Source organism: Schistocerca nitens, chromosome 4 (assembly GCF_023898315.1).
Source record: "Schistocerca nitens isolate TAMUIC-IGC-003100 chromosome 4, iqSchNite1.1, whole genome shotgun sequence".
Lineage (NCBI taxonomy): Eukaryota > Metazoa > Arthropoda > Insecta > Orthoptera > Acrididae > Schistocerca > Schistocerca nitens.
Window position 1 is genome coordinate 720,157,575 of NC_064617.1, and position 26,052 is coordinate 720,183,626.

General features: G+C 43.5%; 1 protein-coding gene across 5 annotated transcripts in view; it reads right to left on the reverse strand.

Annotated features, from left to right (window-relative positions):
- The window catches only part of LOC126252937 (RISC-loading complex subunit tarbp2-like), a 108,347-nt gene that overhangs the window by 67,088 nt on the left and 15,207 nt on the right, over nucleotides 1-26,052 (reverse strand). For all 5 annotated transcript variants that reach the window (XM_049953936.1, XM_049953935.1, XM_049953934.1 and 2 more), the window contains 2 exons: nucleotides 20,386-20,518; nucleotides 6,007-6,167 (listed from right to left, as the gene is read on the reverse strand). In XM_049953936.1, the coding sequence (XP_049809893.1) occupies nucleotides 6,007-6,167; nucleotides 20,386-20,518 (294 nt within the window). The remainder of the gene's footprint in view (nucleotides 1-6,006; nucleotides 6,168-20,385; nucleotides 20,519-26,052) is intronic.

A 26,052-nucleotide genomic window follows, 5' to 3' on the forward strand; every position in this document is an offset into this window, starting at 1 on the left:
AAGTTATGCTCTGAGCAAAATTCTACCAGGTGGCTTCCTCTTTCATTCCTTACCCCCATTCCATATTCACCTACTACATTTTCTTCTCTTTCTTTTCCTACTATCGAATTCCAGTCACCCATGACTATTAAATTTTCATCTCCCTTAACTATCTGAATAATTTCTTTTATCTCATCATACATTACACCAATCTCTTCACCATCTGCGGAGCTAATTGGCATATAAACTTTTACTACTGTGGTAGGCGTGGGCTTCGTGTCTATCTTGGCCACAATGAAGCGTTCACTACACTGTTTGTAGCCGCTTACCCACACTCCTATTTTTTATTCATTATTGAACCTACTCCGGCATTACCCCAATTTGATTTTGTATTTATAACCCTACTAAGTGTATACTATTATCAAAAACTTTCAAACACTGACTGAAGACTCAGGTCTAGGAGCAGAATAGAGTGGAAATATTGCTCAAAGAGTGGCTAACAATTAACTACTCAATATATTAAGCACAGCATTCATAAGCTTTAGAAAATTCTCAAAAACATATTTTTCTTTCACACAAAAATACAATTAAATTAGGGAACAACTGTTTTTGAATAAGGATTCCACTATTAAAAGTTTATAAGAATCTTAAACTCAGCTTCTAATTCACAATATAGTACTTTCAGTGCTGCATAAGATCCATAAGGAAGGGGTCCCAGTACACCCCATCCAGTGCAACATACACCATCAAAAAAAGTTTTGCATCACTTCGGTTCTGAGAGTTCTGGAATCTGTACAGAAAATTTGAATTGAGGTCAACATTACCACCATTTCAGCCCTTTTTATTGGTCATGAAAACCACACATTGCATGTTGTACCACCATACAGCGAGACCTTCAGAGGTGGTGATCCATATTGCTGTACACATCAGTACCTCTAATACCCAGCAGCACGTCCTCTTGCATTGAAGCATTCCTGTATTTGTCATGGCATACTATCCATAAGTTCATCAATGCGCTGTTGGTCCAGATTGTCCCCCTCCTAAACGGCCATTCGGCGTAGATCCCTCAGAGTGGTTGGTGGGTCGTCCATAAACAACCCTTTCCAAGTTATCCCAGGCAAGTTCGATAGGATTCATGTTTGGAGAACATGCTGGCCACTCTAGTCAAGAGATAACGTTATCCTGAAGGAAGTCATTCACAAGATGTGCACCACAGGGGCAGGAATTGTCGTACATGAAGACAAATGCCTCGTCAATATGCTGCCGACATGTTTGCACTATTGGTCAGAGGATGGCATTCACGTATCTTACAGCCATTACGGCACCTTCCATGAACATCGGCGGCGTACATCGGCCTCACATAATGCCACCCCAAAACAGCAGGGAACCTCCACTTTGCTGCACTCGCTGGACAGTGTGTCTAAGGCGTTCAGTCTAACCGGGTTGCCTTCAAACAAGTCTCTGACAATTGCCTGGTTGAAGGCATATGCGCCACTGATCGGCGAAGAGAACGTGATGGCAATCCTGAGCAGTCCATTCGGCACGTTGTTGGGCCTCTCTCTATCGTGCTGCATGGCTGCCACAGATGTCAGGAGTGAAGCTGCGCATCATGCAGCCCACTGTGCACAGTTTGCATTGAAACACGAAGTCCTGTGGCTGCACGAAAAGCATTATTCAACATGGTGGCGTTGCTGTCAGGGTTCCTCCAAGCCATAATCCATAGGTAGCGGTCATCCACTGCTGTAGTAGCCCTTGAGCAGCCTGAGCAAGGCTTGTCATCAACAGTTCCTGTCTCTTATCACCTCCATGTCACAGGTTCCGGACTGCAGTGTCTAGAACCGCGTGGCCACCACGGCCGGCTGCTTGAAAGAAATCGTGGTTTGAAAGAGTACCTATTACCTACGATACGTTTTATTTAATTATCACAGGTGGAGTTTACAATATGTTTAATGTCTGGAACAAAATTTCTACATACAGACAAACGCAAACAGTTACGTAAATTTTCACTACTGATGTTTGCTCTTAACTGAGACTTATTAATTTTCATAACAGAAAAAATCTCTCAGAAACGTATGTCGAGCCAAACATTGACATTATCTTCGCGGCTTCACGATGGGGACGAGGAAACTCTTGTGGAAAGTCGTGATAAATATCTATTAAATGTCCTGCCAAAAGGAACTTGTCTCTCAGACGAGAATTATGCTGTAGAATCTACAGTGCAGATCTATTAATTCCATTTGCAAACTGAGATGAATATCATCTACAGAAACAGCAAATTGTCTCGAGAACTATTCAAAACCTTGGGATAAGTATGATATATCCCCAAATCGCTTGAGAAATTCCTCTTTTATTGCACTTGTACGGGAACATATTGAAATTTATTATAATGGCGTTCAATATTAAACTTCCACTGACCAGCGAGAATACAGTCACATATTATACATTTCGAATTTTCACGTTTTTGCACAAAGAAAAAATGATTCTCCCATTCCTTTTTAAAAGATAGCAAATCTCCACTTCTCTGTTTCCTTGATTCACTCTGCATTTTCCGCTTCTTGAAATACAACGTTCACTACGTAGTGGTCGCTTCGCTTCAACGTCCGCAGCTTAGCCTAGTACTACACTGCCGCAACCTGCCGGCTGTCATCACTGTCCCATTTGACGATTTGCACGCGAGCAGCACACGTGCAGCACTGTGTGCTCATGAGCCGTGTGCAGCGTTTGCCCGCCCCTATGTCATATACTACGTCTTCTTGATAGACATCTACAGGCCTGCTTTAGTTGCTTGTCTCTCTAGTTGCATGGTTTAACCACCTCTTCTAATGATTTTGACAATATCACAATACCATCTGCGAATGTTAGTGGTCTATCCATATTCCTTTTCTCACACCCCCCCAATTTTATTCCACCTACTCCTTTCATTTCTCATTGCCAAACAATGATCGCCTTATCAAGCACACAGTCTCAATCCAGTTTTAATCTTTAAGACCTTTTAAAGATCTCATCTGAAGTTTACATTGGATATTGTGTTACTTAGGGTCTGTTTAATCAGTTCACCGAATCTTCAATTCAAACTTATCTCCTCTAAAATTTGGAACAATATTCATCTATCTCATGAATATTAAGCTTTCTTAAAGTCTATAAATGCATGAACAAAATTTTTTCATCTCTGCTTTTGATACATGATTACCAGTTTCAGATTTAAAATTTGTTCTGCGCATAATCTTCTCTTTCTGAAGCCTCTTTAGTACTCACCGATTTGTGGATTTTGTTGCTTATCTACTCTGTTCAGCAATGCTTTTACTGGCCACCAGTATTAATGATCTTCCTCTGTAGTTCCCAGGCTCCGATTTATCTCCTTTTTGTGTACAGGATGTATTAGTGCCAATGTTCACCCTTTTGGAAGTTGCTGTTCTTTCCAAATTTTACTTCCAGTATGTATCAGTTCGATGACTGTATTCTCATTCGCATACTTCAAGAGTTCTTCCCTATGAGCTTTATTATTCTTCAGGGTATTTATGATGCTCTTATCATCATCATCATCATCATCATCATCATAATCATCATCATCAACGGTTGGTGATTCCAAGTAAGGATTTAATTCCTTTTCATAGCTGACAGTCTCTTAGGGTGCTTTTGTTCAGGAGCTCTTCAAACTATATTAATAAAATGATATATGTTTGGTGACAAACTGCACACTTTCTTGTAATTCCACAGATGGATTTAAAATATCTTTAAAAACAAGTTCAATAATGGTAAAGTAACTTTCCATACTATGGCCAGACAAACGAAGTCTTTAAAAACATATTTAAATATTTTATTGGGAATAGGAAGTTTATACAGGTGTTTTTGGCCTCAATTAGTCAGAGCATTAATTTTATCTGTCTGATACAAAACTTTAAACATGTGTGTCATATATAAGCTCAGTCCTTGTTTGTGTTTAACTTCTTTGCAAACAGCCCCCATTTGTCGATAGGTTTCTTAACAAAAAGACAGTGACATAAAGCTCATTAAAGACGGTGCTAGTTATCTGGCTGATCCCGCTGATGCCAGCCACCAGTCCAATATCCTGATCGTGGAAGTCATCCATGCTCTTAGTACAAATGCCTTGTGCTCAATAAATAATAAACCTTATTCCAATGGGAAGCACAATAGTAACCTGCAAAACTGCAATAGCTGTGACCCTTTAGTTCCACAGGCTCTTCTACAACCCATCAAGCTGTTGGATGCTTTCACACATTAACCTTAATCCTCTGAGATGCTGCAGATAAATCAATATGACACTGGCATGACAACTCTGAACTCGGACACTTTTTTAAAAAATTACTATAGTTCTCTTTGACTGGAGCCCTTCTATAAGAAATATAACGACAGTGTTTAAATCTACAACAAAGGAATTTTGAACAAAAATTGAGTTATCGTAGCTAAGTGCCATTGAAAATGGAAAGTAGAGGTTAGAGTCACTGACAGACAGAGCCACTTCACTTTTAACTGCTGTGGCGCTTCTTCCTACATAGGTTGTAGACATGCAGTACATGCAAATCACAGGTCTTTGAAGTGTGTTTAGCAGACACGTATGAAGAGACCGCACCAACAGAAGAGTTTTTAACTACTTTTCAAAAGTCTGGAAACAATGCCAAATACCCTGAAATCTTGTTAGGGAACAGGGTTCTAGGTTTGGATAATTTATCCCCAGATAATGAAGTTTTTAGATTTGACCCTGTAATACAAACCTCTCTAGGAAATGTAAGACTGACAATGGCAAATGCAGGACAGAATAACAAGAATATTATGAAAAGGATAGATTGCTACTCACCACATAGTGGAGATGCGAGTCACAGATATGCACAACAAAAATATTGTCAAACAAATAAGCTTTCGACCAAATACACTTTCATCAGAATTAGACACACACACACACACACACACACACACACACACACACACACACACACACACACACACACTTTGAATTGTAAGTTTAATTATATTTTATGACAATAATTCATAAACTTGATTTTTGAAGCTTATTTATAATCTGTGGAGCCTGCCACTTCTGTGCAATATTGTCAAGTCCAGTCTTGAGTCGAAGGCAGTGTCCAGATAGTCTGGATCTGCAATGAAGTCAGTCTGCAATACGTGGGAATGTAAAAGTTTGTCAAGATTTATTTTACAAGGGTCATTCAATAATTAAGGACAAATTGATCTGGGAAAAAACTGTTAGTAGGACAAGTTTGATACTTTTATGGCTCTATGTTGACATCATTGGGATGAGCCCTGACCAGCTGATGTGTCAACATTCGTTTGCTTGTGCCTTTGTCCCGCAGTTTTCGCAAGGTCGGCATGGTTACGGTCAGATTTGGCATGGTTAATTGAAGGGGTGGCTGGATGCCCTTCCTGTCACCACCCCGTACCCCCCCCCCCTCATCCCCCTTACAGTCCTGATTTAGCACCTAGTGATTTCCTTTTGTTTGGTGCACTGAAGGAGGTATTACATACGAAAAGGTTCCAGGACAACGAGGACGTGAAAAGTGTGTGAGAAATTGGTTCAAATGTCGAGATAAAGATTTCTTTGCATCCGGAATAAAAAAGCTTGTCCCATTGGAACAAGTACACAAATGTTCAAGGGGATTGTGTTGAAAAATAGAAAAAGTATTGCTTTGAAAAAATAAACACTTTTTTCTCCAGATTAATTTGTTTCTTTAATTACTGAATGATCCTCGTATAATATAGTGAAGATAAAACCAGAGTCAAGTGTATGCCATTCCTTTAATTAGACTACTGCAGTTATGTTCCTTCATGTGTGATGAAGCTATTTGGAATGTAAGAGGCAAAAATCATCAATGTCACTTCTATAACAATGGAGAAAATGTAAAGTGACATTCAATTACAAACAGTTCCAATATCTTGTGTTATGCTTTGAAAGTAAGTTAGTAGCCAAAGTTACCTTTCAACAACATATTTAAACATTTTGTACTACAAAGTTTCAACACCAGTATTTATTTGGGGCAACAAGATGCAACTTACCCACTGCCACAAAATCTCTGACACTGCACATCATGTGAAAATGAGGCATATGTGAAGGGCCTTGAGCGTTTACTAAATTGTATACAGGAAGAGGCCAATGCTTAGCTACACAAAACTCTTGGAGTCTTCCAACCATATTTACATTTGCTGGTCTTCCTGATCTGAAAATCAAAACAACAAATAAATATTGCATTTCTATAATCTCACACAAAATCCCACAAAATGTTTAAGTTTTTTCCGTTTAGGATAAAACACGAAGTCAAAAAATTTCAAAGAATATAATGAAAATCTACTCACCAAATGATGGCAGGATAACACACATATAAAAATATTACAATTTGCAAGCTTTTGGAGCCAGTGAGATTGATGGGTGAAGAAAAAGGACTGGTGAGGCCTTGAATGTACCAAACAGCCCAATTCAAAAGCAAATTTCTTAGGGCATCACCTCCAATCTAGATACTGTCAATCCCTATATATAAAAAACAACTCACTAGTACACCTCTTGTCACTCAGTGTTATCCTTGTCACGAATGTATTAATCAGCTACTTCAACAAGTATATGACTTCCTAATTCAAGCCCTGAAATGAGGTCCATTCTGTCATATTTTTCTCACCACACCTAGAATAGCTTTTCATCATCCTCTCAATCTCTGCAATATCCTTTCAGACCCTATGCTCCTGCTGCACATATTTCCCTCCCCTATGTCTGCTACCTCTGTGACTGCACCCACTAGAAGACTTGCCCCTGCACCCTCTTACCACCACCTACACCGATCAATCAGCAAATTATGACCGACCTATCAATAGAAACCCATCCAGGCGACGGCAGTGTCGTCTGCCAAGGAATGACTTGCTAGTCAAGACACATGCATGGTTCTTGTAGTATCAGTGAGTATGCAGTCAATGTGTAAAAAGGGGAAGGCACACTATCTTGAGTTTGATCAAGGACAGAGTGTGATGGCTCACAGGCTCAGCATGAGCATCTCTGAAACTGCACACCTTGTCAGGTGTTCGACGAGTGCTGTGACGAGCATTTTCAGCATGTAGCGACACCATGGTGAGACCACATCCAGACATCATGGGGTTGAGCGGCCATGTCATAGGCTGGGCAGACTGGTAAAACAGGACAGGAGGCAAATTGTGGCAGAACTAACATCTGACTTTAAATCTGGGCACAGTACAAGTGTGTCTGAACACACAGTGAACCTAACACCCCTAATGAGGGCCTCTGCATCAGACGACCCACGCACATGCCAATGTTAACACCACGACTTTGGCAACTACTAACTGAAATTGGCATGTGACCATCGGCACTGGATATTGGCGCAGTGGCAGAGTGCTGCACAGTTTGATGAATCCTCATACCTCCTTCGTCATGCCATCATCTTCCAGTGGAACAGCTCCTTGACACCTGTACTGTGGGATGGAGACAGGCTGGCAGTGGCTCCATTATGCTCTGTGAAACAGTCACATGGGCATCCATGGGTCCACTGGAGCTCTTGCAAGGCACCACGATGGCAGACCATGTACACCCATTTGTGGCACCATGATGGCAGACCATGTACACCCATTTGTGATGATCATGTTACCTGTCAGCAGTGGAATTTAACAAGATAATGTGCCGTGTGACAAGAACAGGAGTGTTATGGATGGTTCGAGAAAAACAGTGGTGAATTCCCATTGCTGTGCTGCCCCATCTCACCAGACCTGAACCCAATCGAACACATCTCTGATGTGATTGGACGTGGCGTCAGAGCTTATCGAGCCCACCTTCCCGGAATTTTTTTTGCCAATTCCCTCCAGCAACCATACCAACCTTGCAAATGGCAAAACATATACTATCAAAGGGAGAGCTACCTGTGAAATGACATGTTGAATACCAGCTCTTACATAAGCACTGTTCGGCCTACTACAAACGATTTGTTTTCAAAGCTCTATATTTTCTAATATATTACAAGCACAAATATGAGTGATGTATGAATGGAGCCATAAGCTCACCAAGTGCACATTTTGCACTCTAAAAACTTCCTACAATTGCACCCTTTGACCACAAAACACACATCCAAGCAGCACTCAAATTTGTTCCATACCTTATGCAGCAACATCCTATCAATGGTCATTACAGCACACAGTGATTGACAACCCACACGTAATTTACTAAAATGGCCGATAACTCGGACAGCAAACATAGAGTGTAAGTGGTTAAAAAAAGGACACTCTGTCAGGAAATGGCAAACCGTCAAAGGTTGAGGACAATGAGCAGAAAGTAGTGGGGGATCACCACTTAACAAATGGTGATAGCTCAAAAGACAGTATACAATGTTCAACCTAGTGAAAATGATCTCCTTAGGGCAAGAGGGCCAAGAGCAGGCCAGCCAAGCTGCTGGGAGATGTTTAATCCCCGAGAGTTTGTTCCCATGACAGGAAGACCAATGGTCACGCAAAAGTGACACCACCTGATGACAGACAGCAACACAGAGGTAATCGGAGGGAATGGAAGAACTAGCAGGCCAAGATAGGACTGCAGCCTTGGCAGCAGTGTCAGCGGCCTTGTTTCCTGTCAGTCTGATGTGACCAGGGACCCACAAAAACAGCACAGTGGCTCCATCAAGAGTGAGCAAGTGAAAGTTTTCCTGGACCCGTTCCACTTAGGATGGACAGTGTAAGCCCACAGAGTCTCTGAAGGGCACAGAGAGTGAGTCTGAGCAAACGACAATTGAAAAGCCTGTGTCACCAATGTACTGCATGGCCTGATACAGGGCGATGAGCCCCACTAATTACTGAGCAGTGTTCCGGAAGCAGATCCCAAAAATTGTCAGTGCCAATGACAAAGGCACACCTAACACCATGGTCAGCCTGAGAGACCTCAGTGTACACAAAGGTATTATCACGAATTTCCGTGTGAAGATCGAGAAACTTACAGTGATAGAATGAGTCTGGAGTAGTGTCCTTAGGAAAGGAATGAAGGCCAAGGTGAACACGAGCAGCCACATGAAGCCAAGGCCGTAAAGGGTTCACATCCATTAGGAAAGTGGCAGGTAGCATCTGTTTTGTCGATGGAAAAGCAAAGCCACTGTCGATGCCCCACACGTAAAGATGCTCAAGACAACGCCGAAGACACTACTTGAGGGGACAAGTCTGTGGAGAACTGCAATAGACCACAAAATCCCCAACAGAAAGGGAGCCGGAGATGCCTGGCTGGGGACAGGCCATAAAAGGTTAATGGCTACAGGAAAGAGGACGACGCTTAGGATGGTTGGCTGAGGCACACTATTTTCCTGCATAAAGGGTCCACCAAGGCAGAACCCTCACTGAACACTGTCTTTTAAAAATTCCTGAAGAAAACGGGACAGGCGGCCTCGGAAGCCCCACGTGTAGAGAGTACGGAGGACAGCAGAAGTTGTAGGCTTTCTCCAAATCAAAACACATGGCCACATTTCCACAGAAAACCAGTCATGATGTGGGTTGACAAAGTGACGAGATGGTTAACAGCAGAACAGTGTGCTCGAAATACACATTTGCAGTGGTTAGTAAATTGCGAGACTCTAGCCACCATACCAGCCAGGCACGAATCACACATGTCAGCACCTCGCAAACACAGCTGGTGAGAGCAGTGGGGCAGAAGCTAGAAGGAAGGCGTTTGTCCTTACTGGGCTTAGGTATGGGTATGACTGGCTTCATGCCAGCATCTGGGAAACGTGCCCTCTGCCAAGATGCAATTGTACATTTGAAGGAGAAAATTCTTGCCCCTACAGAAAGGTGCTGCAACATCTGAATGTGAACATCGTCTGGCCCTGGGGCAGAGGATGAGGATGAAGTGAGAGCATGATCTAGCTTCTTACTGTAATAGTGGCACTGTAGCACTCACGATTCTGAGAAGAGAAGGTTATCATCGCCTACACCTCCTCCATTTCTGATGGAGGAAGGCAGGGTGGTAGTGTGTGGAGCTTGAAATCTCTACAAAATAGCGGCCCAAAGTATGGAGATAGCAATTGGGTCCATAATGACATCATCTGCTACTGTCAGGCCGGAAAACGGGGAATGGACGTGGGTCCCAGATAGCTGTCAGAGATTGTCCCACATGATGGAAGAGGGAGTGGAACTGTTAAAAGAACTAGTAAATGAAACTCAGTTAGCTTTTTTGCTATCCAGAAGAACCCGACGACACTGCACATGCAACTGTTTATAACAACTGCAGTTCATCTTCATAGGATGACTGTTAAAAACCAGGAGAGCACATCTCCATGCACGAATTATGTCACACCACACCTCAGTCCACCAATGTACCGTGACACGGTGTGGTAAAAATGAAGTGCGAGGAATAGAACGTTCTACAGCGGTAAGGATAACATTCATAAGATAGTCTATCTGGACATCACAACTAGGGGAAGGTTGTTCAACGAAGATTGCCAGGGAGGAGTAAAGCCTCCTGTTAGCCTTAGAATACTGCCATTTCAGTGTGCACGTAGGTGGAGTAGGAGTCAGCAAACTGACAGCACACAGGATATGGTCACTGGAGTACATGTCACAGAGAATGGACCACTCAAAATGGGCAAGTGGGCAGTGCAGAATGAGAGGTCCAAATGGGAAGAGGTGTGTGTGGAGTCTGAATGGAATATGTGTGCTCCCGTGTTAAGACAAATGAGGTTAAGTTGAGTGATAAGGTCAGCCAAGAGGGCATCTCTCTAACAGGTTCTGGGAGAGCCCCAAATGGGATGGTGTGCATAAAAGTCACAAAGCAGCAGAAAGGCATGATGAAGTTGCCCAATACGGTGGAGGAAGTCTGCCTGGTGACACTGAAGATGGATGGATGTAAACAATACAAAAGGAAGGTGAAGTGAGGAAGGAAAATGCAGAGTGCAACAACTTGAAACTGGACAGTCAGGGAGATGGTTTGACTATGAATGTAATTCAAGATGAACAGCATGACTCCCCCATGAGACAGAATGCTGTCCCCAGGGGGAAGGTCAGAAAGAAATGTGAGAGATCAAAGCGATGGTGAAGATGGAATTTTATTTCCTGGAGACAGAGGAAAAGTGGATGCTGCAATTCCAAGTGCAGCCGTAATTCCTCCTCATTATATCTAAGTTTGCGAGCGATCCACTAGAGGATAGTCGTGACAGGGAAAGGGGAGGAGGGAAGAAAATGAAGGAATGTATTCTCAGTGGCTGCTGAGTTGGTTGGTTTAAAGGCGGGAGAAGGGACCTAACTACGAGGTCATCAGTCCCTTGTTCCTAATAAAACAATGCCACAAGTGTGAGAATAAAACATACAAAACATATAACACAAAACTGAAAGAAAGGAAAAGCCACAACAACGAAGGGAAGCAACAAACACTAAAAGGAACAAAAGAGGACAAGAATATAACACAGACGCTTTAAACAGAAGAGATGAAAGCAGATTACAGTGGCTGGCCACCCACGAAAATAAAAAGGGAAACCCAGCCACTCGGCAACACATGAAATCCTCCACCATAAAAGCACTAGGGTGGAGGACACAGAGGGACAAAGGACATGTGCTAAAACCAACATAGAAGTATAAAATCCACTCTCATGGATAAAACGTAAAACTAAAGCTGCTGTGGAGGCACTGTCGCCCAACACCGAAGGCAGGGTGCTGGGAAATTTAAAAGTCTGCCACAGAGTGGGTAAAAGTGGGCAGTCCAGCAAGAGGTGGACAACTGTCATTTGGGAGTCATAGCGACACTGAGGTGGGTCCTTGCGACAGAGTAGGTAACCATGCATTAGCCACGTATGGCCAATGTGGAGCTGGCAGAGGACAACTGATTCCCTGTGAGAGGCCTGCATGTAAGACTTCCACACATTCATAGTCCCCTTAATGAGACACAGTTTGTTGTGCGTGCTGTTATGCCATTCCGTCTCCCAAAGCCGGAAAACCCTGTGGTGTAAGAAAGGACGCACGTCAGCTTCGGAGATGCCTATATCCAGAAGCGGTTTCCACGTCACCCGTTTGGCCAGCCTGTCGGCAAGTTCGTTGCCAGGGATTCTGACGTGTTCTGGGGTCCACACAAACACCACAGAATGGTGGGACTGTTCCAGGGCAGAGATGGACTCCTGAATGGACGCTACCAGAGGGTGGCGAGGGTAACACTGGTCGATAGCTTGTACGCTGCTCAATGAGTCAGTACACGGGAGAAATGACTCGCCAGGGCATGAGCACGAGATATGGCCGCCAGCTCTGCAGTGAAAACACTGCAGCCAACTGGCAAGGAGTGCTGCTCAATATGTCTTCCATGAACATATGCGAAGCCTACGTAACCATCAGACATTGTGCCATTGGTGTATACTGCTTCAGAGGCCCGGAACACGTCAAGAATCTAGAGAAAGTGACAGCAGAGAGCGGCGGGATTAACAAAGTCCTCAGAGCTATGCAGAAGGTCTAGATGAAGCTGCGGCCGAGGCGTACAACATGGAGGCGTACGTGACCAGACCGCAAGTAGAGGTGGTAAAGGGAAGGACACCAGTTCGGAGAGAAGGGACCGCACGCAAATCGCAATCGTTAGCCGCAATCTGGGCCACCGATGTGGCAGATGCACTGCCGCGGGTGGGAAAAGGAGACTGTAATTCAGATGCTCAGGGGAGCTATGAATGTGTGCTGTGTAACTGGCAAGCAGTTGTGCACGTCTGATCTGCAGTGGAGGGACACCAGCCTCCACCAGTACACTGGTCACCGGACTCGTCCTACAACTTCCTGTCGCTAATTTAACCCCAGAGTGGTGCACAATGCAATGCTGAAGGCGCTGCCGAACCATAAACCACACTCCCATAGTCAATTCAGGATTGGACAAGGGTTCTGTAGAGCTGCAGCAGCATACAGCGATCTGCATCCCAATTGGTGTTGCTCAGGCAACGGAGGGCATTGAGGTGCTGCCAGCACTTCTGCTTAAGCTGACCAAGATGAAGGAGCCAAGTCAATAAAGCATTGAAAACAAGTCCTAGGAATTTATATGTCTCCACTACAATGAGTGGATTGTCATTAAGGTAACGTGCGGGTTCCAGATAAACGGTATGATGCCAACAGAAGTGCATGACTGACGACTTTGTAGCTGAAAACTGGAAGCCTTTAATGGTCTCTAAAAATAGAGAGACACTCAATACAGAGCCCTGCGGGACTCCATTCTCCTGTATATGGATGGAACTATGGGAGTCACCAACTTGGACACGGAAAGTACAAAGCGACAGGAAGTTTTCGATAAAAATCGGGAGTGGTCCTCGGAGACCCTACTCATACCATGTCGCAAGGATATGATGTCGCCAAGTCATGTCGTATGCTTTACAGAAGTCAAAAAGGATGGCAATCAGATGCTGTCTGGAATAGGTTGTGTGGATGGCAGACTCGATGGACACAAGATTATCAATGGTAGAGCGGAAGCCACCCTGACATGGAGCCAGCAAGCTACGTGACTCCAGGACCCAACCCTACCGCCGACATACCATAGATTCCAGCAGCTTACAAAGAACGTTGGTGAGGCTGATGTCCCAATAACTATCCACATCAAGCGGTTTCTTACCAGGTTTGAGCGCCGGAATGATGGTGCTCTCCCGCAATTGCAATGGACAGACACCATCGGACCAGAGCCGGTTGTAAGTGACGAGAAGATGTCGCTCGTAGTCAGATGAGAGATGTTTAATCACCTACACAGCATGAAGTGAATGGCAGGACTTTCCCTTCCAGCCTCCGTTTGCGTGTGCAAAAGGCTGGGATGGGGGGGAGGGTGGGGGTGTAGTTCTCCAAAGCAGAGGCTCAAGCAAAGTGCTCATCAATCGCATTTGCGTCGGTACATAACTCGCCATTTATGTTAACACCGGGGACAGCTGTTGGGGCCTGGTACCTGAAAAGACATTTGATCTTTGCCCAGACTTAGGAACGTGACATGTGGCACTCAATGGGGGAGATGCACCTCTCCCAACACTCCTTCTTCCGCTGTCTGATAAGTTAGCGAACATTGCCACAGAGCCTTTTAAAGGCTATGAGTTGCTCCAAGGAAGGGTGCCACTTATGCCACTGTAGAACTCGCCGACGCTCCTTAATTGCTTCAGCATCTTCCAGCGACCACCAAGGGACTGCCTTACACCTCGGGCATGCAGAAGAGGGGGACTGCCTTACACCTCTGGCATGCAGAAGAGCAAGGGATCGCATTTTCTGCTGCAGAAACAATTGTGCTAGTCACCTGCTCAACCATCAAATCGATGTTACCATGTGGGGGAGATTCAGTGGTGACAGCAGAGGTGAAAGTTCCCCAGTCCGCCTTGTTCAAAGCCCATCTGGGCAGGCGACCGAGTGCCTGATGCTGGGGCAGGGACAGGAAGATGGGGAAGTGGTCACTACCACACAGGTCCTCATGTGCTCTCCAGTGGATAGATGGGAGGAGTCCTGGGCTGCAAATTGACAAATCAATGGCCAAGTAACTACCATGAGCCACACTGAAAAGTGTGGCAGCCCCAGTATTTAAGAGGCAGAGGTCAAATTGTGACACTGAAGTTTCGACATCTCTACCTCGGCCAGTAAGCACGGTACCACCCCACAAGGGGTTATGGGCATTAAAATCTCCCAGAAGTAGGAAAGGTTTAGGGAGTTGATCAATTAGTGCAGGCAATACATTCAGGGGTAGTGCACCATCTGGAGGAAGATATACATTGCAGACAGTTATTTCCTGCGTCATCCTTATTCTGACAGCCACAGCTTCAAGGCAGGTTTGAAGCGGCACATGTTCACTACCGACCGAGTTTAGGTGATAAACAAACTCCACCTGACACTCTATTATAGTCACTACGGTTCCTGTAATATTCCTTACAGCCGCGGAGGGCAGGGGTCCGCATTGCTAGGAGCCAGGTTTCCTGGAGGACAATGCAGATAGCAGGTGTAAAGCTTAACAGTTGCTGCAGCTCAGCCAGGAGGTGGAAAAAACCGCCGCAATTCCACTGGAGGGTGATATCGTGAGACTGGGACATGGAACATTCAATGAGACCGTTTGCATCTCAGTCACCTGCTGCCACCGATTTATTGCCTGAGCAGTCTATATCCATTGTGTCTGCGGGTCTGGCAAGACCTAGGTCCTCAGCGGACGCCAAAATCTCCACCCCATCCTCAGCCGCAGAGCTTGTAGGTAGCGGTGGTGTGGGTGCCATTGCAATTTCCTTGGTCTTAGTGGTTTTCTTTTTGGATTTCTCTCGCTGCTCCTTGGGTTTCCCTGGATGGACGGACTTCACTGGCTCAGTCTCTGGGACTGAGGATGAGCGTGAAGCTCTACGACCAGCTGCTTTTGGGCTCTTGAGCCACTGGCAGGTGGTGTCTTTCCCACTAGAAGAAACCTGGGAGGGAGTGACCCAAGGGACCCCTTCCTAGCGAGAGAAGGGAAAGAAGACTTACACTTCTCCGGCTTAGAAGTGGGGATGGACATCCCCAACAGTTGGGGGGGGGGGGGGGGGGGGGTGTTGCTCTCGAAAGGTGTGGTGCAGGAGGAACAGGGAGGGAAGTGCTCCCCACCATCAAGGGGGCATGTGTAGTCTTCCAGCTCTGAGGGGTGACCTGGATTGGCGGAGCTGATGGTGCCACAACTGTTGTAGCGGCAGCTTAAGATGATGTCATATGCACAGGATGAAGGCATTCAAATTTTCTCTTAGCCTCAGTGTAGGTCAGTCAGTCCAGGGTCTTGTACTCCATGATTTTCCTTTCTTTCTGGAGAATCCTGCAGTCAGGCGAGCAAGGCGAATGGTGCTCTCCGCAGTTGACACAGATGGGGGGCGGAGCACAGGGAGTATTGGGATGTGATGGGTGTTCGCAATCTCGGCATGTGACACTGGAAGTACAGCGGGAAGACATATGGCCTAACTTCCAGCACTTAAAGCACCGCATCGGGGGAGGGATATAGGGCTTTACATCATACCAGTAGACCATCACCTTGACCTTCTCGGGCAATGTATCACCCTCAAAGGCCAAGATGAAGGCACCGGTGGCAACCTGATTATCCTTCTGACCCCGGTGGACACGCTGGACGAAACGTACACCTCACCGCTCTGGCACGCAGCTCATCCTCAGACTGCATAAGAAGGTCTCTGTGAAATATGATACCCTGGACCATATTTAAGTTCTTATGGTGTGTGATGGATATAGAAACATTCCCCAGTTTGTCAAAAGCGAGTAACTCCCATGACTGTGCAGAGGATGCTGTTTTGATCAAGACTGACCCAGATCTCATTTTGGACAAGCCCTCCACACCCCCTAACTTCTCCTCTAAATGCTCAACAAAAAACTGAGGCTTCATCATCAAGAAAGATTCCCCATCAGCTCTCGAACATACAAGGTACCGAGGCGAATAAGATCCGCTGCCATCCTTAGCCTGACGATCCTCCCATGGTGTGGCCAGGGAGGGGAACGATTTGGGGTCATACTTCTGTGTGCTGAATTGAGCTCGTGATTGCTTAGAGACTGCTGGTGTTTCACCACCAGCAAGAGATGATGGATTACGCTTCATCGCATGTCATCCGTCCTGATGCCACCCACTCCGACCAAGGGTCCTTCCCATGGGCGCGACCCAGACGCAGCAAAGGCCACCTGGCAGGATGGCCATTGCCGGGAGTCCCGATGCCCCACGGGGATGGGCATCTACCCCTTGGCATACGTGGGGAGTTAATGGCGCAGGCATCAGCAGAGTGATCCCTGTGTGGTCAGGGACTACAACCAACAGGGTACATGGTGGCCCCACCACACGGACTGGCTACCGTTCTGGATATAAGGTGCAGAGAAGTCCATGGTCATCGTCAAGGCAGAAATCGACACTGCTTAGTGCATGGTGGAAAATACACCCCGGAAGGTGTCCTCATCCAAGAGATGGAAAATGGGCAGGACTGCACTGCGACAACAAGAAAGTAGGCTAAAAATCTTAATGCACAATGGACATGATGCACCTTGTAAGGTGCCCTTCCCCAATTGGCCCGCTCTTTGGGAAAATTTTGAAGAACAGAGGTCAAACCCTAGAGGGGATCATCACACAAAGGCCGAAACATGTGGAAGTCCTTTTAGTCGCCTCGTACAACAGGCAGGAATACCTCGGGCCTATTCTAACCCCCGGACCCATAGGGGACAGCTGCTGAGTGCCAGCCTTCAAAGACTCACTGCTACAGAGCGCAGAAGCTAGAGGATCGCATTCCACGAGATCTACAGAGGCATCGGCATTCTCCCTCTGTCGGTCTGCAGCATCCAGAGCAGAAAAATGGTTGGCAATGCACACCAGTGACACTGAAGTCGGCTGGGTGAGGGTATCACATGGCAAAACCACTAAAGAAGATCGTTGAGTCGGGGAAGGAGAACACCATTCGTTTTAGTTTGATTTCTTGGAGCCTTTGCGAGTGGCAGATGACAGTTCAGATGTTCGTTGGCTGGAGGGACATAAAGTCCTCGCAGAGGTATTCCTTCTGTCCTTGCCGGCCTGCCGGTTGTGTAGCAGGTGACTTCACCCCATGAGGTGAAAGTCTGCTGGCTTGTTGCACAGTTGGAGGAAGAGGAGATGGAGATGCTACTGTAACACTGGATGACTTTACAACCATGGTGATGAATTTGAGGTTGCATATCTGCGGGGCTATGTCCTTTGTGGAGCGAGATGAAGCAAGAACAGCACTGTAAGTGCCAGATGTTAAATTCATGGTTTCCGACTAGCCAACAACTTGCGAGTGACAGGGTATGGCACTTTTTCCCTCACGTGGATCTCCTGGATGGCCCGCTCATTGAGATACATGGGACAATATCAGGAGGAGGCTGCGTGGTTGCCATTGCAATTGATACAGGAAGATGCAGACAATCGCCCTCATGAGCATCCCAACCACCGGTTACACATATGACCAGGTGTCGACAGGACATTTGAGTTTAGTAACAATGACACTGGTAGCAGTGCATTGGGTCTGACAGCAATAACTTCATAGCCTGCTTTGATCTTTGATGGAATCGCTACTCTATGAAATGCAAGAAAAAGAGTTCATGTGGGCACTAAAGATGCATCTACCTTTATCGTCACCCAATGGGCTGGAATGACACCCCAATGAGAGAGGTACATTTGAATTTCTGCCTCAGTCAGAGCATCTAGCGACGTAGTGTAAGTAACAGCATGCAAAGACTTCAGCATTCGATGCGCCTCAACATGAACAGGATAGCCATTGAGGAGCAAAGCTGCAAGCAATTGTTATGCTTAAGAATCAGTGTAGTCTCCAAAATCAAAGTGCCATTGTGTAAACGAGAGCAGGACTTCACAGGGCCAGCAATTTGATCAACACTTTTCTCAATAAGAAATGGACTTACTGTTGAAAAGGAATGACCTCCTTCAGCACGTGAAACCATGAGCAACTGTGGGGCAGCTGGGAGGGTCTTTGAATCATTGGCCTCATTCTGTTTATATTAAGTAGTCACAGGCAATGATGAAGGTGATTGGCTCATTTAGAGACTATCACCCATTATCGCCAGGATCTTTGTTGGTGCGCTCCTTCCAACTGAGGGTACCCACTCAGAGTGGGGTGCATTTGACACGTGATTGCTGAAGCAGTCGCCCCTCCTTTGGACCTGCCCTGTACCAGGAGGTACATGGGAACCCTACCTGTAAACCGGGAGTTGGGAATGAAGCATTACCCAATCACCTGTTACGCGTCATACGTGTTGGCCAGCCTTCAGTAGCACACAGGGAGGAAGAAGAAGAGAGGGGAAAAAAAAGAGGAAACTCAAACACCAAAGTGGAGGAAGGATAGGAGAAGGGGGAATGAAGAAAGAAAAAACATGGAGAGACTGTTCCAATGTCAGGCTACTGAAAATGCAGAACACATTCCCAAGAACATCCCAGACATGTACCCAAAGGAAGGGGAAAAAGAATAAGAAGAGGCTAGACATGCAGCATGGAAGGGGAAAGATGCTACAAAAGCTTGGGCCCCATGGTAGCCAAGCACGAACCCACCTAAGGGTGACAAGCCCCCTGGGGGGCCAAAGGAAAAGTCACAAAGCATTAAGTCAGGTGATTAGGGTGAGGGAGGGGCAAAGGAACAGAGCCTCATCATCTTCACCAATACACCCAATCCAGGGATGCAGAAGTTAGTCATTCAGGTAGCAACAAACATTTATGCTCCAATGGAGGACGGGTAAGGGGGGTGCATCTGGTTGGAAGATTTAATTCTCGGAATCAGCAGTTAGTTGTGGTTTTGTAGCAATGTATGAGGTACCTGTGACAGACACTTCCACAGAAGAAAAATAGCCTATACAGCTTTGTCCACAACACTGCACAGGTAACTTTAACCTTCAGCACATCTCAATACGCACAACAATTTCATGAGGATTATCAGTACCACACTCATATTTGCTGATTAATTGTTACTGATAAATGGAAGGTTGCTTAAGCTCTGAGATGAAATGTTGATCCTGTAGCTTTGTTGCCATTTTGTCAAGGTAATGACAACTGGTGGACACAAAGTAAACTCCATGACTTTATGGTCTATTCAAGCATCAATCATATTTGTGTATGTGATATTTTGTAAAATACAGAACTTTTAAAATGAATGACTTACTTCTAGAAACACTGTATTTTAGGTGGCCTGTCTTAGCTGCCTCATCTGTACTTGTTTTACATAATTTAAAGCTGGTTAACTTTACTGAGTTGGCTAATGCAACATCTGGGGAGTTGTTACTGGAAAACAGATTTTCCTTCTGCATGATATTAGTCTTGTCAAATATGTACTTGCATATCCACTTTGGTATGATATATCTCATGAACAGTTTGAATTGTACAAAGAGAAGGTAGAAAACAAAATTTGTGTACTTAAAACTCAAAAACTGGGAAGTAGATCAGGAAATGACATTCATACGTTTAAGGTACCCTTTACTTTATGAACTGCTGTTCATTTTTCCGGAAATTTGGAGATGGAGGAAAAAAGTGTAAAGTGTAGTTGATAATGTCTTCAGCTACAGTAACTCTTGTTAATCTCTTTTTTGGCTTCCAATGATCTAGACCTCTGCACTCCCTTTGCCCAATTGTTTTCCCCTCATTTTCTGAAGTTGTTGACATATTTCATATCTGGTCTTTGTTTGACTTTTGAAGAAACAGAACACTAATTTTTCCATTTGTATTTCATTATCTTTAGTATTTTAAATTTCATCTTCCACACTATGTCAACTTCCAGTTTTACTACACATTGCATCCCTCTCCATTGCATCCGTATCTTCAAACTATGTTCTGAGTGAGACCTCTTGATTCCATTTTCTTCCTATGTAAATGTTGCACCTTCACTTTCTTATTTTCCCAACAGCTACAGCAAAAATCACTCCCCACAATGATTGCTGTTTCCTAAGTATTTAGATCATGTTGGCTTCTACGTTGATTACACTTACCCGAAGTGTGTCGAGTTCATATCCACTGATAGCATCGCACCAGATGGAGAAACAGGCGAATGACGGACCATTTCTTTAACTTTTTTAAGGACATTCTCTCTTGCTTCTTCCTCTGTTGCCCCTTCTCCTGACACTAAATAAAGAAATAAGGAATAGTTTAATAAATAGCATACTATGTAAGTAGAAGTAATAACAACTAGTTACAAAAAATATTATGACATAAGTACACTATGAAAGAATGTTAAGAGTATTATCGCAGGCACACACAGAGCCAGTAAAAAATGAACTTTGTGGTGAAACACACAATTGATGTATTCCATTACGAAACAGAGGAACTGAAGTTTTCCATGGTATCTAGTAGGAATCATGGGATAAGGCCAGATCTGGAGAGAATAAAGGGAATTAGAGAACGCCTAGAACCAAAAATTGTAAAACACTATCTTTCTAAGGGTTGTCAGATTTTCCCGTCACTATATACAAGGTCAACCTAAGAACAATCCTAGACAATTGTCACGTTAAAGCAAAGATCTAAGTGGTTACAGAAGGAAGGAACTTTGGGGACTTTTCAAAACATTAAGTAACCTCTAGTAAACACTCCAATATTAAGACATCCCGTAATGAATGAAGCATTTAAATTAGCTACAGATGCTTCTGAACACGGTATAACATGAGAACTATTTTCAAGGTGAATGGTATCCTGAGATAGGCAAACATAAAACCATTGCATTCCAAGTAAAAGTTCACATAAACATGATCTCAACTATACTGCAACTGAAAAAGAACTGTTAGCTATTGTATGCAGCATACAAAAATTTCAATTGTTGATTTGGTGCTCTGAAATAACCATAGATACAGATCATTAAACGTTAGCATTCCTTGTGGAAAGTAGGTTATTGCATAGCCAATTAATGCGATGGGTATTGTTTCCTTAGGGATACCAAATAAAAATCGTGTACATAAAGGGTTTACAAAATCAAGTGCTGGATGCATTGTCACAACTGTCATTTTGCATGAACAAAATAACTAGAACAGGAGGACCAGCCATTATTTTATCAATACATTTTCTACCTCTAAGTTATACCAAAGATGTGGAGGTTAGCCTTAAGGATAAAAGAAAACGTGAAGGCATATGAATATTTTAGAGGTAAGCTACATCGATGTAACCAAATACAATTACTGTCAGATGAAAAATTTCTACAGACACTAGGCAAAGATGTTTTATTATGGACATTAACAAAAGGTACAGAAAATGATTTAATATGCTTTATCCATAAAGGGTATGTACATTTTGGAATACATAAGTGATTTCAACATATAAATAAACTTTATTATTTCAAAAATTTAAGCAGAAGAGTGTTAAGAACATGGCATGTTTGTCAAACAGTTTACGAAGATAACATGAATGTATCACATAAACTGTGCATTATAATACTGAAGGCTTTACATGATTTAACTCTAACAGATTTGTTGGTCAATTGCCTGAAGGTAGATGATCAGCCATTTATATTTTGTCCTTGTTTAATTCTGGTCAAATATGTACAACTACACCCAATTAAACAAGCAAATATGACTATCGTAATAAACTGTTTGAAAGAATACTTTTCTGATACATGGAACCCTCGTCGGTTGTTAACAGGTAATGGATCACAGATCTCAAGTAATAGTTTTAAACCATTTTTAGTGTGGGAAGGTGTCAAACATATGAGTATTTCCTCAATCCAACCCTCGTGGATGGGTAACAAAACAGATAAGGCGACTGTGTAGAACATATTGTTCTGAGAAACATATCACTTAGTCTCAGATGACTCACAAACAAACTACCACACATGCCTACAGGATTATCCCCTGTCAATTTTATTGAGGAACAAGTGTTAAAATCATTTAAATGGCCACTTATAAAGACAGAATCACATGAATTACATAAAATATATATAAAAAACAAAGATGCTGTAACTTACCAAATGAGAAAGCAGTTAGACACAATAAAAAACACACAAACATAAATTTCAAGCTTTCGCAACCCAAGGTTGCTTCATCAGCAAAGATGGAAGGAGAGGGAAAGACGAAAGGATGTGGGTTTTAAGGGAGAGGGTAAGCAGTCATTCCAATCCCGGGAGCGGAAAGACTTACCTTAGGGAGAAAAAAGGACCGGTGCGCGCGCGCACGCGCGCACACACACACACACACACACACACACACACACACACACACACACACATTCGCATGTGCGGATGGATATATGTGTGTGTGCGTGCGAGTGTATACCTGTCCTTTTTCCCCCCTAAGGTAAGTCTTTCCGCTCCCGGGATTTGAATGACTGCTTACCCTCTCCCTTAAAACCCACATCCTTTCGTCTTTCCCTCTCCTTCCCTCTTTCCTGATGAAGCAACCTTGGGTTGCGAAAGCTTGAAATTTGTGTGTGTGTTTGTGTGTTTTTTACTGTGTCTAACCACTTTCTGGTTTGGTAAGTTACAGCATCTTTGTTTTTTATATATATTTTTCCCACGTGGAATGTTTCCCTCTATTATATTCGAATTACATAAAATGGTAGACAACAGTCTACACAAACACACAGAAGCTAAAGAAACACAATGAACACATTTAATATAGATGAATTAGTACTGTTTAAGGGTTATCATCATAGCTCAGATAATTAAAAAAAAGAGACTAGTAATATTTCCAAGACACTGAGGACCATTTAAAATAGTCAATATACCACATCCAAAAGCGGTATTTATGACTGAACCTAAAACAGGGCAAGAGAAAAGACTTATAATATTAACAAAATAAAGAAATTTAAGTCCCCACGAGAATTTGCACACTTTGCAAATTCAATGGCAGTCACAGTTAATCACTTTGTTACTCCATACTTAGTTTCTCCATGAAACAATTTCTTCGACTACCCTACTGTCTGCAATCTACATCCATCTCTTACTGTTCTATCCTGAAGCATGAAAATAAGAAGAAAAGTATATTATTTAAGTATAAAGGACATACATTAGTGGATAAGGTTTACAAGCTTTGAATAAAGTAAACTGCTTTTGTATGCTTTGTATGTGTGATTTTGTACCTTTCCTCTTCTCTTATGAATAATGGTTGCGTTTTAGGTAACATAACATGTGAAGTATGTACTGCACGCCACTAAGTACAGAGGTACTTATGCTTTCCTCATTGTAAGTTAAGAAGAAGAATTACAGCATCTGACGAATTGAATGAACAGTGTGATGTACAGAATACTGATTGAGAGTAAATCGAAGAAACATAAAAGTAATTAGAAGCAGCAGAAATGAGAACAGTGAGAAACAACATCACGATTGGTGATCATGAAGTATATGAAGGTAGGGAATTCTGCTTTCTAGACAACAAAATAGCTCATGATTGATGGAGGCCATAAAAAGCAGATTAGCACTGGCAAAAAGGCCATCCCTGAACACAGCAAGACTACTAGTATCAAACATAGGCCTCAATTTAAGGATGAAATTTCTGATTATGTACATTTGGAGCATTGCATTGCATTGCATGATAGTGAAACATGGACTGTGGGGGTTGGGTTGGGTTGTTTGCGGAAGGGGACCAGACAGCGAGGTCGTCAGTCTCATCGGATTAGGGAAGGAAGTCGGCCGTGCCCTTTGAAAGGAACCATCCCGGCACTTGCCTGGGGCGGGAAACCTAAATCAGGATGACCGGACGTAGGATTGAACCATCGTCCTCCCGAATGCGAGTCCAGTGTCTAACCACTGCGCCGCCTCCCTCAGTCATGGACTGTGGGAAAAGTAAAAGAAGAGAACCAAAGCATTTCAGATATGGTGCTATATAAGTATGTTGAAAATTAAGTGGACTGGTAAGGAACAAGGTGGTCATCTGGAGAATTGGCAAGGAAAGGGATATGTGGAAAACACTGACAAGAAGAAGGGATGGGAGTAGAAGGTAAAAACTGTAAAGGAAAACAAAGATTGGAATACATCTGGAAAAAATTGAGAGCAAAGATTGCAAGTGCTGCTCCAAGAGCAGAGAAATTCATAGTGGGCCATCTGACAGGGTTGACAAGTGTTAAATATAGTAAGTGACTATCGAGTTGCAGACTGATGACTGAAAACTAGTTACTACTGAAAGAGTGTTGCCCAGTCTACTGGCTCCACATTGGGGTGTAGTCTGGATCAATTTTTGGGGATTTTACAAGTATCGCTGAGACATGTTCATTCAGTAGAGTATGACACACACACTTCATTCTCTAGCATCTCAGTGATGAACCCATCAAGGAGGGCATCTTTCTTACCTTTCATTTCATTCTTCTATGACAGGAGTACCAATTCTATCTTCCGTCTATTCATATATATTTTTAATTACTGTTACCAGTCACAAACTTTGTCAACTATTGTATTACTTATTTATTTAGCGACATGTTTTGAAGGTTATACCTCATCTTCAGGCTAAATGGCATTACAAGAACAACTTTACAATAACGTCCTACTGATGTTACATAGTCGTTTCGTAAATGCTGTGGTCATCTTTGTTCTTCTGGCGTGGCAGTCTCGCTGGGTGTTTCCATTTCCGTGGCTCTCTTGGTCACTGTTCACAAATTGTCACTAACATAGCAGTAACTTGGAAACACAATCACAAACAGTTCTGTAGTGCAGTGGACAAGATGGCGGTCCAATGCACTACAGAACTGTTTGTGATCATGTTTCCAAGTTATTGCTATGTTAGTGACAATTTGTGAACAGTGGCCAAGAGAGCCACGGAAATGGAAACACCTCAACACATCACAACGAGACTGCCACGCCAGAAGAACGAAGATGACCACAGCATTTACGAAAAGACTATGTAACATCAGTAAGACTTTATTGTAAAGTTGTTTTTGTAATGCCATTTAGCCTGAAGATGAGGTATAGCCCTCGAAACATGTCGCTAAATAAATAAGTAATACAATAGTTGACACAGTTTGTGACTGGTAGCGGTAATTTAAAAAAACCTTTACATATTTCTTGAGACAGTCACAGTAAAAAAATAGTCAAAATTGCTTCAAATTCACATTGTGGTAATTACAACCTGTTTTCACAGGTAAAGCTGAGAGATGTTACAAGTAATCCACAGTAGCAGACAAAGACATACTGGCACAGACAGTATTTTTTTTGTGTGGTAAGCTAAAGGATCATTTGTATTGTGATCTAAAATACATTTGAGTGATGTCACATAAACGGGGAGCAGGAGGTGGGGGACGGGGGCAGGGGAGTAAAGGAAGGAAGCAAACATTATTCATAAAGAGGACTGTGATACGGTAACAGCTCAGTAAAAATGAAATAGTGTAACACTCAACTTGGGCTGCAGTAGATGGAATTAGTGTTGTCACCAGTAAGAGTGTTATGTGCTATTAACTTGTTTAACAAATCAGAAGTGAAATTAGTCTAAAAGACACACACTGTCTCTGATAAGAGTGTGCTAATGCATAAAGGATTTGTGAAAGTATAAGACAATTGTAATAGTTATGGATATAATATGTCTTTTAGTGTAATGTGGAAGAACTTAAGAGTTATTAGGTGGAGGAGTCTTTCCCTATCAATACTGTAAGAGCAAACTTGAAATTATTCTCAATAGAATTTGAGAAGAAACTGTGGTGTGACGTGCTGTACATTCAGAATAACATGTTACACTTTTTCCTCTCAAGCC